At 36.2% G+C, this 15,111-nt stretch overlaps 1 protein-coding gene across 1 annotated transcript in view; it reads right to left on the bottom strand.

The window, feature by feature from the left end:
* Positions 1 to 15,111, bottom strand: part of EIF5B (eukaryotic translation initiation factor 5B) — a 75,696-nt gene that overhangs the window by 2,091 nt on the left and 58,494 nt on the right. Inside the window, exons 11-22 of the mRNA XM_051984718.1 lie at positions 11,111 to 11,218; positions 10,804 to 10,914; positions 9,550 to 9,617; positions 8,638 to 8,779; positions 6,382 to 6,513; positions 5,593 to 5,775; positions 5,238 to 5,399; positions 4,900 to 5,031; positions 4,208 to 4,339; positions 1,924 to 2,000; positions 1,595 to 1,759; positions 855 to 993 (exon numbers count right to left, since the gene is read on the bottom strand). Coding sequence (XP_051840678.1) covers positions 855 to 993; positions 1,595 to 1,759; positions 1,924 to 2,000; positions 4,208 to 4,339; positions 4,900 to 5,031; positions 5,238 to 5,399; positions 5,593 to 5,775; positions 6,382 to 6,513; positions 8,638 to 8,779; positions 9,550 to 9,617; positions 10,804 to 10,914; positions 11,111 to 11,218 — 1,551 coding nt within the window. The remainder of the gene's footprint in view (positions 1 to 854; positions 994 to 1,594; positions 1,760 to 1,923; positions 2,001 to 4,207; positions 4,340 to 4,899; positions 5,032 to 5,237; positions 5,400 to 5,592; positions 5,776 to 6,381; positions 6,514 to 8,637; positions 8,780 to 9,549; positions 9,618 to 10,803; positions 10,915 to 11,110; positions 11,219 to 15,111) is intronic.

The raw sequence follows: 15,111 nt of genomic DNA, 5'->3' as shown, positions 1-15,111 counted from the left end.
TTCACTACGTGTGTGTGTATGCACGCATACGTACATACACTTTTGTATATATTATTTAATCTATAATCACAAGTCATTTGTGGTTTATCAGTACAACTCCACTCCCTCTCCCCCCCCCAATCATGTTAGGTGGCAAAATTCACCAGGTCTTTATAATTTGAAGAGACAAATCAGTGCTAGAAAGGATTTTAAAGATAATATGTCCAAATGCTTTTCTGATATAGATGAGGGATTGAAGAAAGGAATTTCTCCCCCTCTCTCCCTCCCCCTCCCCAATTACTAAATGAAATTCTTACTCATTTTACTGAACTGAAGTGCGGTATTGGGAGTGGAAGATAAGGGGGAAGAAAAATGTGCTCAGGAAATCCCTCGGCAAAAAGGCCAAGAAGCTCTTATCCCCCCCTTCCTCCCGTTCTTTTCATCTGTACTTCATTGCTGATTATAAGCCCTGTGCTAACATACAATAGAAAACCTCCAGATTTGATAAATATATTTAACAGCTCACCTTAAAATATATTTTTGGGATGAAGTCGACTTATATGTACAAAATTGTTTTTACTTGCTTTAGTTGTTACAGGAAACTTGCAATGTAAGATTTTAAAGAGGGAAAGCTTAAAAACCAGCTCCTCGTTACAGGCAAATAAACTTGTAACCTCAACCTTTTTCCTCCTTAAAAAACTGATCTGAATCTGCAAATCCATTTTCAAGTGACATATATTTTATGGAATGTGCTCCTGGTTCTCATTTATTAAACGAAAGATTTACAAATACCAAAGTGATTTCCTTTTACTTTAATGAGACTTCTCATAAAGAACCAAAAAAAAACAAGTTGAAAGAATGTGACCAATACTTACATTTTTACTAGGTACACACATGGGTGTGCCTTGTTTCACTTGACCTGCTTCAACAATTACACCTATCACTATTGGATCTCGTGAATTGAAAATAAATTGGGGGAGTATCTTCATTTTACAGGGAAATACTGCAATATGCCTATGAAGAGAAAGAATATACAGGTTTTATGCTGGCACCTTGGTTTTACTCCAAATAAAGACATACACAATTTAAAGGTAGAAAAAAGTCTGTCCTTGGCTCCCAACTGCAGTTCCAGCCCAGATCATACCAGAGTTACATTGCACTCAGATGATATGCAGCAACAGCCCCACATTAAACCATTATTTAAGGACATGTAGAATAGTGACACTGATATACATTGTCCAAAGATCCAATTGTACAACTCACTTTGGTCTTTCCAAGCATATCATTTTCTCTTCCTGTCCTATTTGTCTAAAGTCCTTAGCTACGTAAAATTCAATGCTTCTCACGACACCTATAAATGACTATTTGTGACATGGAACTGAAGTAAATCCATTCCAGATAGGAATCTTGACCAAATATAGAAACTGCCCTTCAATGGTTAGTAGGCATTTCATGCATATCAAACAAAAATTTCAAAAAGCTAAAAACAAGGACTAATGTCCATAGTTGCCGAATGTATGTTATATGTCCTGTGGGTAATGTGAAAACTTGTCTGTACAGTATTCTGGTTCGAAACATTAAACTTTACTTACTATCCATTCTCCAAGTAACTTACTTGAATTCTTCTTGCTTCTGTTTCTTATAGTCTTGCCTATATTTTGTAAAAGCATCAAACAAATGGTAAATAATTTCTGCACTAAAAATTCGGACTCCTAAACTATCAGCCATTTCCTGAGCATCACGTTCAATCCTCACATCAAAGGCCAAGATTACTGCATATCTGTAATTAAAAGAAATTAATCATAAAGACAATTCAATAAAAAAAAAAAAAACTTAAGAACTTTCCTAAAGAGAAGTGAAACCACAGAAAGAACAAAAAGTGTTTTATAAATTGAACTAAAGAAATGTTTTAGAAAAATTAATAGCAGCCTAGAAATTACTTACTGAGGATCATGTTCCAACATCACTGAAGCCTTCATAACATCTTTTTTATGTACAGGGCCTATGTTAATTCCAGCATACTATTAAAGAAGGGAAGGAGAGAGAAAGAATTTTTAAAATTAGTTCATCTCGGTTATTATAAGCACTATCAATGGATATTATCTTTTGGACTACATTAGTCAACAAACATTTATAGACACTGTACTAAATTTTCATGAATCTCAGAGTCTATATAAAGGGTTGCAAAAAAAAGTTACAAATAAGGTACATAAGGGACAAACTGGAGATAATCAAGAGAGAAGGCATTACCGTTTAGGGAGACTAGTTAAGGCTTCTCGCAGATGACATATTTGCTTAGACTTGAGACAGAAGACAAGAAAGTTTGGAAGCAGAGATGGAGAAGAGAAGACATTCAGTAAAAATGCCCAGAATTGGACTGTGACATGCAAAGAAAGCTGGATTACAGAGTACAAGGAGGAGGTAAAAGTTATAAAAAGGAGGTTTTAAAAAAGGCAAACGGTTTATATTTGATGATGCAGGCAATAAGGAACCTCTGACCTCTGGGGCTGAGTGATAGCTTAGTGAAGAAAAACTTGATGAAAGGACACCAAACAGCAGACTACTGCAGTCGTTCAGGTATGAGGAAATGAAGGTGGGTGCCAGCACGGGGTATATGTGAGGGAGACTACCAAAGTAGGACTGGACTGGGTATGGTGGGATGAGAGCAGGAAGGAACCAAGGGAAGATGGCTGAGCTGTGGGTACTTAAAGTAACAGGAAGAAGAGTGGGACCTTTTACAGTAACCACTTTGAATATGTTTAATTTAAGATGCTGATAGCAGACAGGATGTGGAGGACTAAGGGGAGGCAGCTCGCTCTATGACTAGTCACAAAGGGACACGGACACCAAGTGGTCATCCTCAGGAATAGATGAAAGAAGAGTTTGGAGGCTGGGGGAGGATCTGGGCAGAAGGGAAGAAATGAGAAGACAGGAACCTTTTCTCATCCCATGTTGCTTTTGACCTCTGCAGCCCTTGGCATGGTGCTCTCTGTGACACTGCTCTCTCTTGCTTCTCCTCTCCGGCTGAACCTTCACAGTTTCCTCAGACCTATTAATCCTGGGCCCTCTTCTGTCCTTCCTCTATATACTACTTAATTGGTGATTTCATCAACTTCCTAGTTTTCGGCTGTCATCAGGCAGAGGGGCCAGCTGTGGGGTAAGCTCCTCTGAGGAGATGGAGGAGGCAGGACAAAAGCAGCAGACGACAAAGCCAGAGGTCTGAGGAAATGATCGTGATTGGAAAGAGTCCCTGAGCAGAGCATGACGGCCGAGGGGGGCTTCACAGCTCTAAAGGGGAGCCGGTAGCAGGGCCCTGGGCAGGGGATTGGTTAAGTGGGACATGAAAGAGGCAGATGGCAGAGGTGAGGCAAGACCAAGGGCTTGGCAGGGGAAGATCTCTGATACGACAGGCAAGCAAAGATATCATGGTTTTGAGAGTAAGTGGTCCATCAAAGAGTTAAGACAGTGAGGGAAGAATAAAACCAGCATAAAGATGAGGACCTGGGAAAGCACTGAGGACACAAAGGTATGGAGACCACAGGGGGACAGATGGGTTTTGGGCACAGGGAGAGATAGAAGAGCAGAAATTGTGAGCACAGAAACGGTATATTTGTAGGCAGCTGCACCCTCAAGGGTTTAATTATCATTGTCTGTAGGGTAGAGCAGGTCATAGGAAATGAACAAGGGCAGGAAGTCTAGGGTGCGTACCGGACTGTCTGTGTGTATGCTGAATTCTCCCAGTCTCAGGACAGGAGGTGGCACTGACGTGAGGAAGGAGAGGGAATGTCCTAAAGACCTTCATTCGTCCAGAATTTCTCATTTAGATTTTGTTTCTCAAACATAATTGACTTGTACCATGACCGGTGACTTGGTGGTTGAGAGGGAGGCGCTTGAAAGTACAGCTAGTGCTAGAGAAGATAGCCAGGAAAGCCATGTTCCAAGGAAGCTAGGTACCAAGCAGGAGTAGCAGCAAGAAAGGAGATTTTAAATGAAATCTAGTTTTTTAATTATACAGCAGACATCCAGTGTGCGTTTCCAGCCCACTGGAAAGTTTGGATAATTTAAAAGTAGAAAAGATCAGATTGAGGAGAATGGGAATTAAGTTATGATCAGCAATGAAAACCCAAGGTTCAGAATTGCTAGGATATGAAGAATAGGACAGAACAAAAATATTACTCATATACAAAGAAGTAATTTAATTAATATAAAGTTGGCCATTGTTACTTACTGGTACTTCGGAAGTTTTTAAAAATTCAAGTAATGCCTCTAAAGAGCCCAATGTGGACGCTTGAACATAGACACCTTTTTCTTCTAATTTGATAGCATTTAGAGTTTGCTTTAATTCATGAATCAATTCATCCTTGAAAAGAAAACATTCAAAACAAGGCTTAATCAATTTCTCTCCAATGAAATAACATAAAAATAACCAAATAAAAACAATTTGTCTTGTATTCTTGAATAAGGCACATTTATCCCACTAGGTAGAGTATTCCTTATTTGAGATTATCAATAAAGCTCTTAAAGGTTCATTGTACAGCAGAAAATAGTATGTTAAAAGGTCAGGAGACATGTTCAACACCTATCACTATCACCTAAACATGTAAAGTTCTTGCTATAGAAGAGATACTATTTGTCCTATCCATTTAGAGCAGAGTTGCGTCAAAAAAGAGATTTCAGTTATGCAAAGTATTACTCCCCCGTGTAAAAAAAAATCAGAAAAATATGCAATCTCTCAAATGCAGGTCACTCCAAGAAAACTACAAAAATTTTGTGCAAAATTTTTTTTAATTTTTGAGTGACCAAGGTATCTGAAAAGCATCAGTAGCAAGAAATATTTAAATTCTTTCCTAAAATGACAAAACAGTACTCTGCCACAATCAGATATACTCATCTGCAAAATATTTTAAAAGAAATTCTTACTTTGAGAACTGGGACTTCATCCTCTTTATGAGCCACTAGGAGTGGTAAACCAGCTAATGTTTTTTCAAGGTCTTTTCCAAGAATCTTTACACCTTGAGCAGCTTCTACTTCTTTATGTTTTTCATATTGGTTCTGAAGAGACACCCCCCCCAAAAAAAAAAAAAGTGTATTAAGATGAACATGAAGATTTTATTACTACAACATCCCACCTCTTCCCACTTTTTAAAAACAGCACAAGAATCTTAACTGGTAAAGGAACCTATGAGGGCAAACCTCAACAGTGACATTTCTATAATTAAAAGAGTAAAGTCATTATCTTTGGAACTATCCAACCTCACCTTCACTCGCAGTTCTTTCATGGGAGGAGGTAACAGAAGACCTCTAATCTGAGTAACAATGGGACCTTCCACTCCAGGAACAATAATTGTATCTCCTTCTTTTAGACGTCCATTTATCAATATTACATCTATTGTGGTACCCATGCCAGGAAGTGCTTTAACCTGAGTGGGAAAAAAATATGTAAACATACATGCATACATAAACACAAAAATAAAATTTAAGTAAATGAACTACATGCCACTATTCGACCTGTACATTAAATAATACAGAGGTAAACACAGATTAAAAAAAAAAATCCTCATTAAATGGACATTTGCTTCTGGGAAGCAAATCCATTTCTAAAATGCTATTTACCTCCATGACCTGAGCCCTCAGTTCTTCACATTGTGCCAGTCTCTTGCTCAACATAGTCTGGGTTAATTCAACAAGAAGTGCTATCAGACTTCCCATGCCATCACCAGTATGAGCCGAGGTAGGTACCAAGGAAACAAAAGTACGAGGATCCTTATTCTCATAGAACAAAGCAGCATTCAGGCCCTGGTGAACAAAAGGCAATAGCAAAATCAATGAGAAAATGCCAGACTCTGTGCATGTGTGTGAGTGAGTGCATACACATGTGTAGGGGGCAGGGGAGAGTACATAGGGAGAACAAAAAAATGTTTTTAATCGAGAATAAGACTATCGAGAAGCTGACAAATAAATAACTACAAATACTGAATTGTAACCCCATCACTATGTACTCAAAAAGTTGTCACGTTGTAGACATGACACTTAGTCTCCTTTCATCTCAATTCAAGTTTCTAAGAATAAAAAGCTTACAGAGGGTTAAATGATGGCCGCTGGATGCACCTTCATAAAATTCATCAGAAAAAGGAATTAATAAAAATGCTGTTTCATTTATATATTGAGGAAGGAAAAAAAAAAAAACCAGAAAACTGCTTTCACGGTACATACACAATGACTACAACAACATAAATGCCAAGAGAAATTGCGCATGCACACACTGAATGCTGTAATCGTAAGATCAAGACACATGATTCAAAGACATCCATTCCACCTTATGCAGAAGTGAGAGGCTCACAAGATCTGTAAACTGAAGACATTTTCAGACTTCCTGGATAGAGGACAGTTATACTGACTTACCTGCTGTGCAAACTCCACAATAATGGTCTTTGCTCGCTCCTCAAACTCATCCTTGGTGTTCTTCTTCTGCTTCTTTAGAGTTGCCGCCACATCTGAGTCCGGGCTCTTTTTCCAATCATACAATCGATCGATCTAGAATAATTTCATTAATTGTAAGATATAGAATGTTTATGTTCAGAAATGCAATATACTCTACTCATTCAATGTGATTTGATATCTAACATGACAAAGTCTGGACCTCCTTATAGCACAAAAGTGGACCTGATGATCTGGGGTAGACTACCGGCCTTTTGCCTGAGCAGGGCCTGGCCAATGATGCTTGTTATCAGGAGGGGGCTGGTGGCTGTGATGACCACCAATCATAGTTCTTCATGGCGATGATCCTGTCTAGACTAGGGTCTGGCTGGCACCACTAATTGGTCAGTGTAAGGATAAAAAGAATCCTAAAAATATTGCAAGAACTCTGCTAGGAATTAGGGATACAAGAATGATGGAAAATTAGGTAATTCCTGCTTTCATCAATCTATACAATCTGATAGAAGATTTGAAATATGGATGTAAAAGAATAGGATGAAAGATAGAATACAATTGTATTGCAAGAAACAATCAACGTGATACACAGAAAAACATGGAAAGATCTACATGGACTAATGCAAAATGAAGTACAGAGCCAAGGAAAAAAACATATACAATGATTACAATAACAAATGCCAAGAGAAATAGCACACGCACACATTGAATGCTGTAATAGTAAGATCAAGAAGCATGGTTCAAAGACTTAGGAGAAACTGCCCCCATTCCACCTTTATGTAGAAGTGAGAGGCTCACAAGATCTGTAAACCGAAGACATTTTCAGACTTCCTGGATAGAGGACCATTATACTGACTTTTTTCCTTCCTCTTTTTCCTTTTTAAAAGAAATTCCTTTAAAAACGTATTATATATATTATTATATAGGATAGCTCACTGGAAAGGGACAATGAAAGAATTATGGTGTTGGGAAACTGGAAGAATTGAGGATTTTTTAAAAATAAGAAGAATTTAAGCTTATTTCTAGAAAGATCAGTAGCAACATAGCAGCATATTCAAAATGACCATCATATCCTCCTGGGACTGCATAAGATGAGATGTTAACAGAGCAGCCCTAATGCTATTCTCTGGCACCTGTTTAATAACATACTTCACATTTTCCCATTCTGCTTTACCTGAACCGTGTAACTAGCAATTCTCCTTCATCCTTCCTCATTAGAGAGTTTGGATTCCATTTAAAGAGACTAACCAATGCAGCTGCCTCCTCATTTCCTTTCCCAGCTACAAGTGTTGTGTACCTTTTCCTTCCCCACCTTCCAGATTTAATTGTGCTTTAAGCCTCCTTGAGGGCTGAGACAATCTATTGCCTCTATATCCTTAGTGTTTAGCATAAAACTGACATGCTGTCAGTACAAATTTTTAAAATTCACCCCCAAATTATTTAATGTGTCTAAATATTAACTCATCAATTAGACTGTTCTTCTACTAGAGTACATTATGACATTCCTCCATCACGCTAAACAAAAATTAAATACTTGTGGAACTAGTTATATACATTTGTGCAATTGTTGTCCTATGACCACATCTGTAGTTTTCTTGGTTTACTGGAATTTTTCTTTTCTAGATAAACAGGGATAAGTGACTTGCACAGGACACATAACTATTTAATGGTCTGAGGCTGGATCTGAACTCAGCCTTCCTAATACCAGATCTGGTGTCCCATTTATTATACTATATAACTATCATGAATTTGGGCAAACAAAAGAGCAAATCATCTCCAACTTAGATTTTATAATTTCACAGAGTAAAATTCCATAGTTCTGAAACTTCTAGATTAGCATATTATAAATAGATGGCACTGATTTTGTGATAAAGTATATTAAGGTAAAACCTCATTAAATGCACTGTTAATATAATGAGTCATCTTAAAGAAGCCAAAAAAGTCCCTGGAGACACATATACATTAAACAAACAAGCCAGATTAAAAGCATCAAACATAGAAATCTTCAGATATAACTCTTTCCTTTTAATCCCTTCTCCTCATCTAAACCCAAGAAATAGTGAGATCCAAACATAATGTCTTTAAAAGGCTGGCAATAGCAATAAAACTGGCAGAGATCAAAGCAACTTTAAAGAAATGAAGTCACTTCTAGCAACCTTAAATACGCATATACACAGGCACACTTGTAAATTTTCTGCCCTTACCCTCCCCACATATTCAGCTTACCTTATTGAGTGCTACAATGAAGGGACACTTTTTAGATTTCAGTAGGTTGATAGACTCAATTGTCTGTGGCTCCAAACCATGCATAATATCAACAACTAAAATGGCAATATCACAAAGTGAGCTCCCTCTGTTCCTAAGATTACTATTAAAAAAAAAAAAAAAAAAGAGGGGGGAGGGAAGAAAAGGTATAAATAAGAAGATTAAACAAAGACTCTCAAACTTAATTCAGATTGCAGGATCATAAAATCTAAAGCTGGGAAAGACTTGCCAACTATCATGTGGTTTAAACGGCTCCTTCTATAAAGAAGGAATCTAAGGCTCAGGGAAATTAACCAACTTGCCCAAAACTAAAATAGTCAAATAGTCAAGCAAGGATGAAATAAAAATCCAGACTTCAAACTCTTATCCACTGCTTTAGAATTCTTTTATCCTTCTCAGCATAATCAATATTAACATGATTAAATGCAAAATGTGTTACACAGATGCTAGTAACCTTAAACTATAAGATTTGATCAAAATGAGACGAACTATATCCTGTGTTAATCAATCAGACCTAGAGTAAATTTTTTTCATATCGCAACCAATTTCACTAATAGACTTCAAGGAATATAAACAAGATTAAATGGTCATTCTATTGTTTCTTAGACCAAGCATTAGAAGCTACTCTACTGAAGCCATAATCATGTCTACTTTCCATGCAAATAATATAAACAAATTAAAGTAGGAAAAAAGTATTATTTCCAACAAAAATTTGTATGTATATAAAAACTTGCAAATATGATAATACATCACAAATTAATAACAGCCAAATTAACAGCAGGAAATCATTTAACACAGTTGAAAGAGAAAAGAGTTGAAAGGAAATCATTTGATATCAAAAACATAAGAGATTTTTTTAAAGTTTGTTTTTACCTGAAAGACTCGTGGCCTGGTGTGTCAATTATAAGCATCCCAGGAATCTTTATGTTCTCTCTGTCAAACTAACATTAGGAAATAAGACAAAACAAATATACAAGCAGCACAGACAATAATTCAAGAAGGTAGAATCTCTAAAAGCCACCCATCAATTTATAAGCTAACTACATTACCATCAACATCCAAAAGACTTTTTTCCATTTAATTTACTCTAAAAGAAAATAGCTGATTAAATAAAATAACTAAGCAAAATCCAGGACTTATTTTTAAAATTCAGAATCTAATAGGTAATACATATACACACAAATATGTGTGATACAGAAATACTCAACTCTGAAAAAACCTCTTTTCAAAAATATCATGAAAGATTCAGTTTTTTTTGTAACTAGAATGAACTTATGACAGAGTGTGAAACCTTATGTTTAAAAAGCTAAATCAAAGGGGCATTCAAGCAGTTTGAAAGTTATGTAGTTCATTTTAAAAAAAAGATTCTAAAATTATGTCTACAAGCTTCCAAGCCATATTTATCAACCTTCCCATATCAATCTCAAATTTGATAAAGAAAATATCCAGGTCTGTGTTATTTACCCAGTACAACGACTTTTGTTTTTTTCTGATAATATGTAGTTCATTTTAAAAAAAAGATTCTAAAATTATGTCTACAAGCTTCCAAGCCATATTTATCAACCTTCCCATATCAATCTCAAATTTGATAAAGAAAATATCCAGGTCTGTGTTATTTACCCAGTACAACGACTTTTGTTTTTTTCTGATAAATAAGCATATAAACAAACCACAATCAAAAAACACTGCATTACTCAGCGCTATGACCAATTTTACAAAATGTGGAAAATGCATTTCAAATACATTTTTTTTCAAATTTATATATTTTCATTATGGGACATTTCCAAAAGTGCCTCAAAATATACACAAATTTCCTTGATTATATAAGAGACTCAGGCTAGATTATTTCTAATTTAATGGAGCTTAATAGCATCTAAATACATCCATTTACATTCTTTTTTCCCCTGAGGCAATTGGGGTTAAGTGACTTGCCTACAGTCACAAACCTAGGAAGTGTTAAGTGTCTGAGACTATCCACTCTGTGCCATCTAGCCACCCTTACATTCTTTTTTATATGCAGAAAATAGCATATACATAAAAATGAATTGCAGAATTTCAGATCAAAATCCAGAAAATATTGTCTACATTCTGAAAGTAACCTGAATTACAGAGCCCCACAATACTTACATTCTTTACCATCTTTGTCTGTTCGTTGATAGCTTCAAGGGGAACATTAGTGGCCCCAATTTGTTGAGTAATACCACCAGCTTCCCCATCTTGTACATGAGTATGACGTAGCTAGAAGAAAATGGTAAATTCCAATAAGCATTCAAAAACTGATTGAAAAACAAAATACAGGAGCATGAGAACATTTTTAAACAATTTTTTTATCATTGTTAAGAAAAATTCATTTATGTTTTTAACTGCATAAATAATAGGTTAGAAATCAAAGTGTGCAATTTACTAATGATTTAAAGACATAATATTTTCTTACCTTATCTAAAATCTTAGTCTTTCCTGTATCTACATGTCCTAGTACACAGATAACAGGAGCTCTCAGTTTTTCTGCATTTACATTTTTGCTATTTTCAAGTCTTCGTTTCTAAGACAGAAAGAAATAAAATTAAATATTTCAATTTAACTCAACAAAACATTATTTTATATAAGACATCATGTTAAGTACTAGGTTACATAGCCAACTTTGATACACAGCTTGCCCTCAAAGGACAATCTTGAGAGAGAAAAACAAATGTGCACAACAAACCCACTTAAAAAAAAAATTTAATCCACAGACCCTTTCCAAGTCTATAAAGGCCAGATTAAGAACCCTAAACAGATGATGAATGAAAGAGATGAATGCAAGATCAGAATGGCCTGAAAGTCAGGGGAGGAATCTTGTACATAGGACTTTTCAACCTTGGATCACTTTGGGATATACATTGAGCAGTGTAATCTCTGATCACAAAATACACACAGTTCAGTTACTTTCTTAAAGAATCAGAAATCTGTACTCATGAATCCCTGACTCCCTTGTTAAAATGCTGCAATATATCCTCTGCCTATTATCAGTCCTGAATCAATCCTACAAAATACTACTTAATAATAGTGTCCTCCAAAAATAAGAGGGAAAGTGAACAATATGCAAAAGAGAGGTCCAGGAAAAAAAAAAATCAGAAAATGTTTGATAGAAAGCATTAATTAAAACTTTCACCACTATCCAATTTTAGCCATTCAGAAACACCCTAAAAAGAATATCAAAAACCCAGAATTTTATTAGGAAAGGAGGAAACTGGGCAGGGGAAATTAAGGAACTTTCCAAAGATCACACACCTTGTGACAATGCTGAGACCAGCATCCAAAAGTCTACCCAACATAATACAAGTAAAACTTTGCATCATAAATTACTTTTTTTAGATTCTGTCTTCTTGACAGAAAATCCCTCTCACTGACTAGTGATAGAAAACCTTCAGCAGTAGGTTTCTGGAAAAGTTTCCTTATGATCAAAGCAGTCCAAAAGAAGAATCTTAAGAGACCAGTGAAGATTGCCCAACTGGCAATCTGGCCTAGGGCACAGCCACTCATTCAGTTTAAGGCAGGAAGACAACTGCTTTCTAAACTAGCAAGAAACAAGAATTCTTAAAGTTGGGAAGAAGGAACTCACTATGTAGTCCAATACTGGGCGTTAGTTTTGAAACGGGAATAGATGTTATAATTTTAGGGACTGTAAAAAGGAGACAGATGTGATGATCTCCTGTATTGAGGCCACACAACGCTTAGAAAACAGATCAAGGTTTCAGTCTCAGTAGGTGAAGATGATGAGCTTTTCTCAAGAGCAATAAAGACCCTTAAGCAATTATGAATAGGCTTCTAACAAGACAAACCAACAAAGCAAGAGAGGAATGGATTAAAACAAATAAGGGGTTCCAAATTCTTCCTTCTTCAGCAGGGGAATCCCTTTGGCAATCTGGCAAATGTATGAACTCTCGAAGTAGGATTTTTAAACAAATAAAATATAATTAGTTAGTAAAATAAGGAAATTAATCTTTTTCCCTGTCTACATTCACAAACCCATTGAAATCAATTCGCAGACCCTTTTTAAGTCTATAAATGTCAAACTAAGAATCCAAGAGAGATGATGAATGAATGAGATGAATGAAAGAAGAGAATGGCCTGAATATCCGAATCTTGTATATAGGACCTACCTTTCTGTCTTGGATGGTTTTGGGGGTATATACTCAGCAGTGTGATCTCTGGTCAGAAAATATACACAGTTCAGTCACTTGTAAAAAGAATCAGAGTCCTGTACTCACGAGTCCCTGGCCCCCTTATTAATATGCAGGATTACATCCTGCCTAATCTCAGCCCTGAATCATTCCTACTCCATATTACAGAGCAAGGGGAAAAATCATGCTTCCATAATAAGAGGGTCCACCACAGACTTGTGGCTGACAACTACCCTTATACTCCCACTGGTGGGAGACAATCCAACGTACCTCCCTTATCAACACACTAATGCACTCTCCATAGCAGCTCTTCCAAACCTCATATTTTAGTGGGGGGAAGAGGCCATTCCCTGAAAACTCCCTTTCTCATCTCATCACTAAATCCTTTGTCCTGCACTTTTCCAGCATCCATGTCCCCACCAAGAGATTGCCCTACTCTTTGACCAAAATTAAGAACCCCTCCCTGTACAAGTAATCTTGTTCCATTCTGTTTCCTAGAGTAGACTGGCCCCTTCCAGCTGTGTTATTCACACCATTTCATTAATCTCAAAATTCTCACAAACATGCTCATGTCTCCTTCCTCCAAAGAAAAGTAACAAACCAACCTTATTTACTCCTTCCACACCTGCAACTCTACATCTTTTCTGTACTTTGTGTAAAGTTCCATTTATGATAAGTATCTCTATTTTCTTTTTTTTCACTCTTAACTCCCTACAATCTTTGGAGGGTATTGTATATACAACACTTGATGATCTACTTCTTAATATCTATTTCTCTAAAGTTTTGGGGATACCACTCTCTCTCTCCTGCTTCTACTTCTGTCTAACCACTCCTCAATCTGTTTTTCTAGACCTTTATTTTGACAACTCTAACTAGGTGGGATTCAGGGCTCTTTCTGAGTTCTCTTCTCATTCTACACATTACACTTGGTAATATGAGAAGCTCCCCAGATTTAATTCTGCATCTCTGCCAATGATTCTGCAATTTATTCAGCTCTATTTATATCCTTGTGTTCTTTATCAATTTATTAAATAAAATGTGAAATCTCAAAGTTGACTTTGATCTGCATCTATCATAAAGTCCATAAATTATTATTAGTGATTTGCAACAATATCTGATGTGAACTATTCATTCTGATCTTTGATTCATCCATTGGTAAACAGCTTTGTCTTATGTACTTGTTAGTTCCCTCTACAGATCAGATAACAAGCTTTTATTCAGAGTTTTATAATGCATAGATTTTTTTTCTTAAATTGAAATTTCCCCTACTTATGTGAGCAATAATAGATTTTTTTGTTTTTTAGTGCAAAATTCTTTGGATCATGTACTCAAAATTATTGGGGGGGAGGAGAAGGGGAGAGAAGAGGGAAGTGGTAGAAATTGCCTCTATCACTTGTTTGATTATTCTTTCCTCTAGCCAAAGCTGTGAAAGCTACACTTTTCTTTTATTTAAAAAAAAACAAACACCCTTTTCCTCTAATAAAGGTCAGCTACTTGATTTTACTTGGCACAAAATAACTTTATGTGACAAGTGTACAACCTACACATCTCAACTCAAAATTTACTTTAGATCTGGCCCTTGGAGTCTCTTGGGTAGTTTAAGCCAAAGTATAAAACATAAAGCTTAAACATTGCAGCCTGCAAATACTTCCAAGTGTAATCCAAAACAATATGGGAAACAAAAAAATAAGTAAAGTGCAATAACACATAGATAATATTAAACAAGTAGTTTTCTAAGTCAATATATACCTGTCAGGATCTTTTATGTATATAGTTTAGTGGTCCTCATTTCTACGTAAGCTTGATAGCTTAAGCTATTTTTTAATGCTCTTTTGCCAGAAAAGGAAATGCTTAGCTGCTCAGTGTGGAAATATTTTAGCTAAAACATCAGAGAACTGAAACACATGGCACCTCATCATCCGTGTTACAACCATGAGATTTCGCAGGACTGTCCAGCTGCCTTAGAGCCCCTTAGGTTTTTCCTGTAAAGCCTCGGTTTCACCTTCCATTTTTTCTATTAAGGTTTTTTTTTTTCCCCCCAAATCCCCATGTATAAAGAGATTTAAGATTTCCTTCCTATTCTCTAAAATGATAAGCCCTCAGCCATTTCAGCTTTCTATGCAGCAAAACCTAAGAACACAAATGACTTGGGAGAATGTATCTTTCTGAGAACAAATGCAGACAAAATGAGGAAGTTGTTTAGCAATAATTAAGATCAGACCAAGGTTTTCCTTGATATCCCCTAAGATCTTCAAAACGGATCAGGAACCAA

Source organism: Antechinus flavipes, chromosome 3, assembly GCF_016432865.1.
Source record: "Antechinus flavipes isolate AdamAnt ecotype Samford, QLD, Australia chromosome 3, AdamAnt_v2, whole genome shotgun sequence".
Taxonomy (NCBI): Eukaryota; Metazoa; Chordata; class Mammalia; order Dasyuromorphia; family Dasyuridae; genus Antechinus; species Antechinus flavipes.
This window is presented reverse-complemented; position numbering and strand designations above follow the sequence as displayed.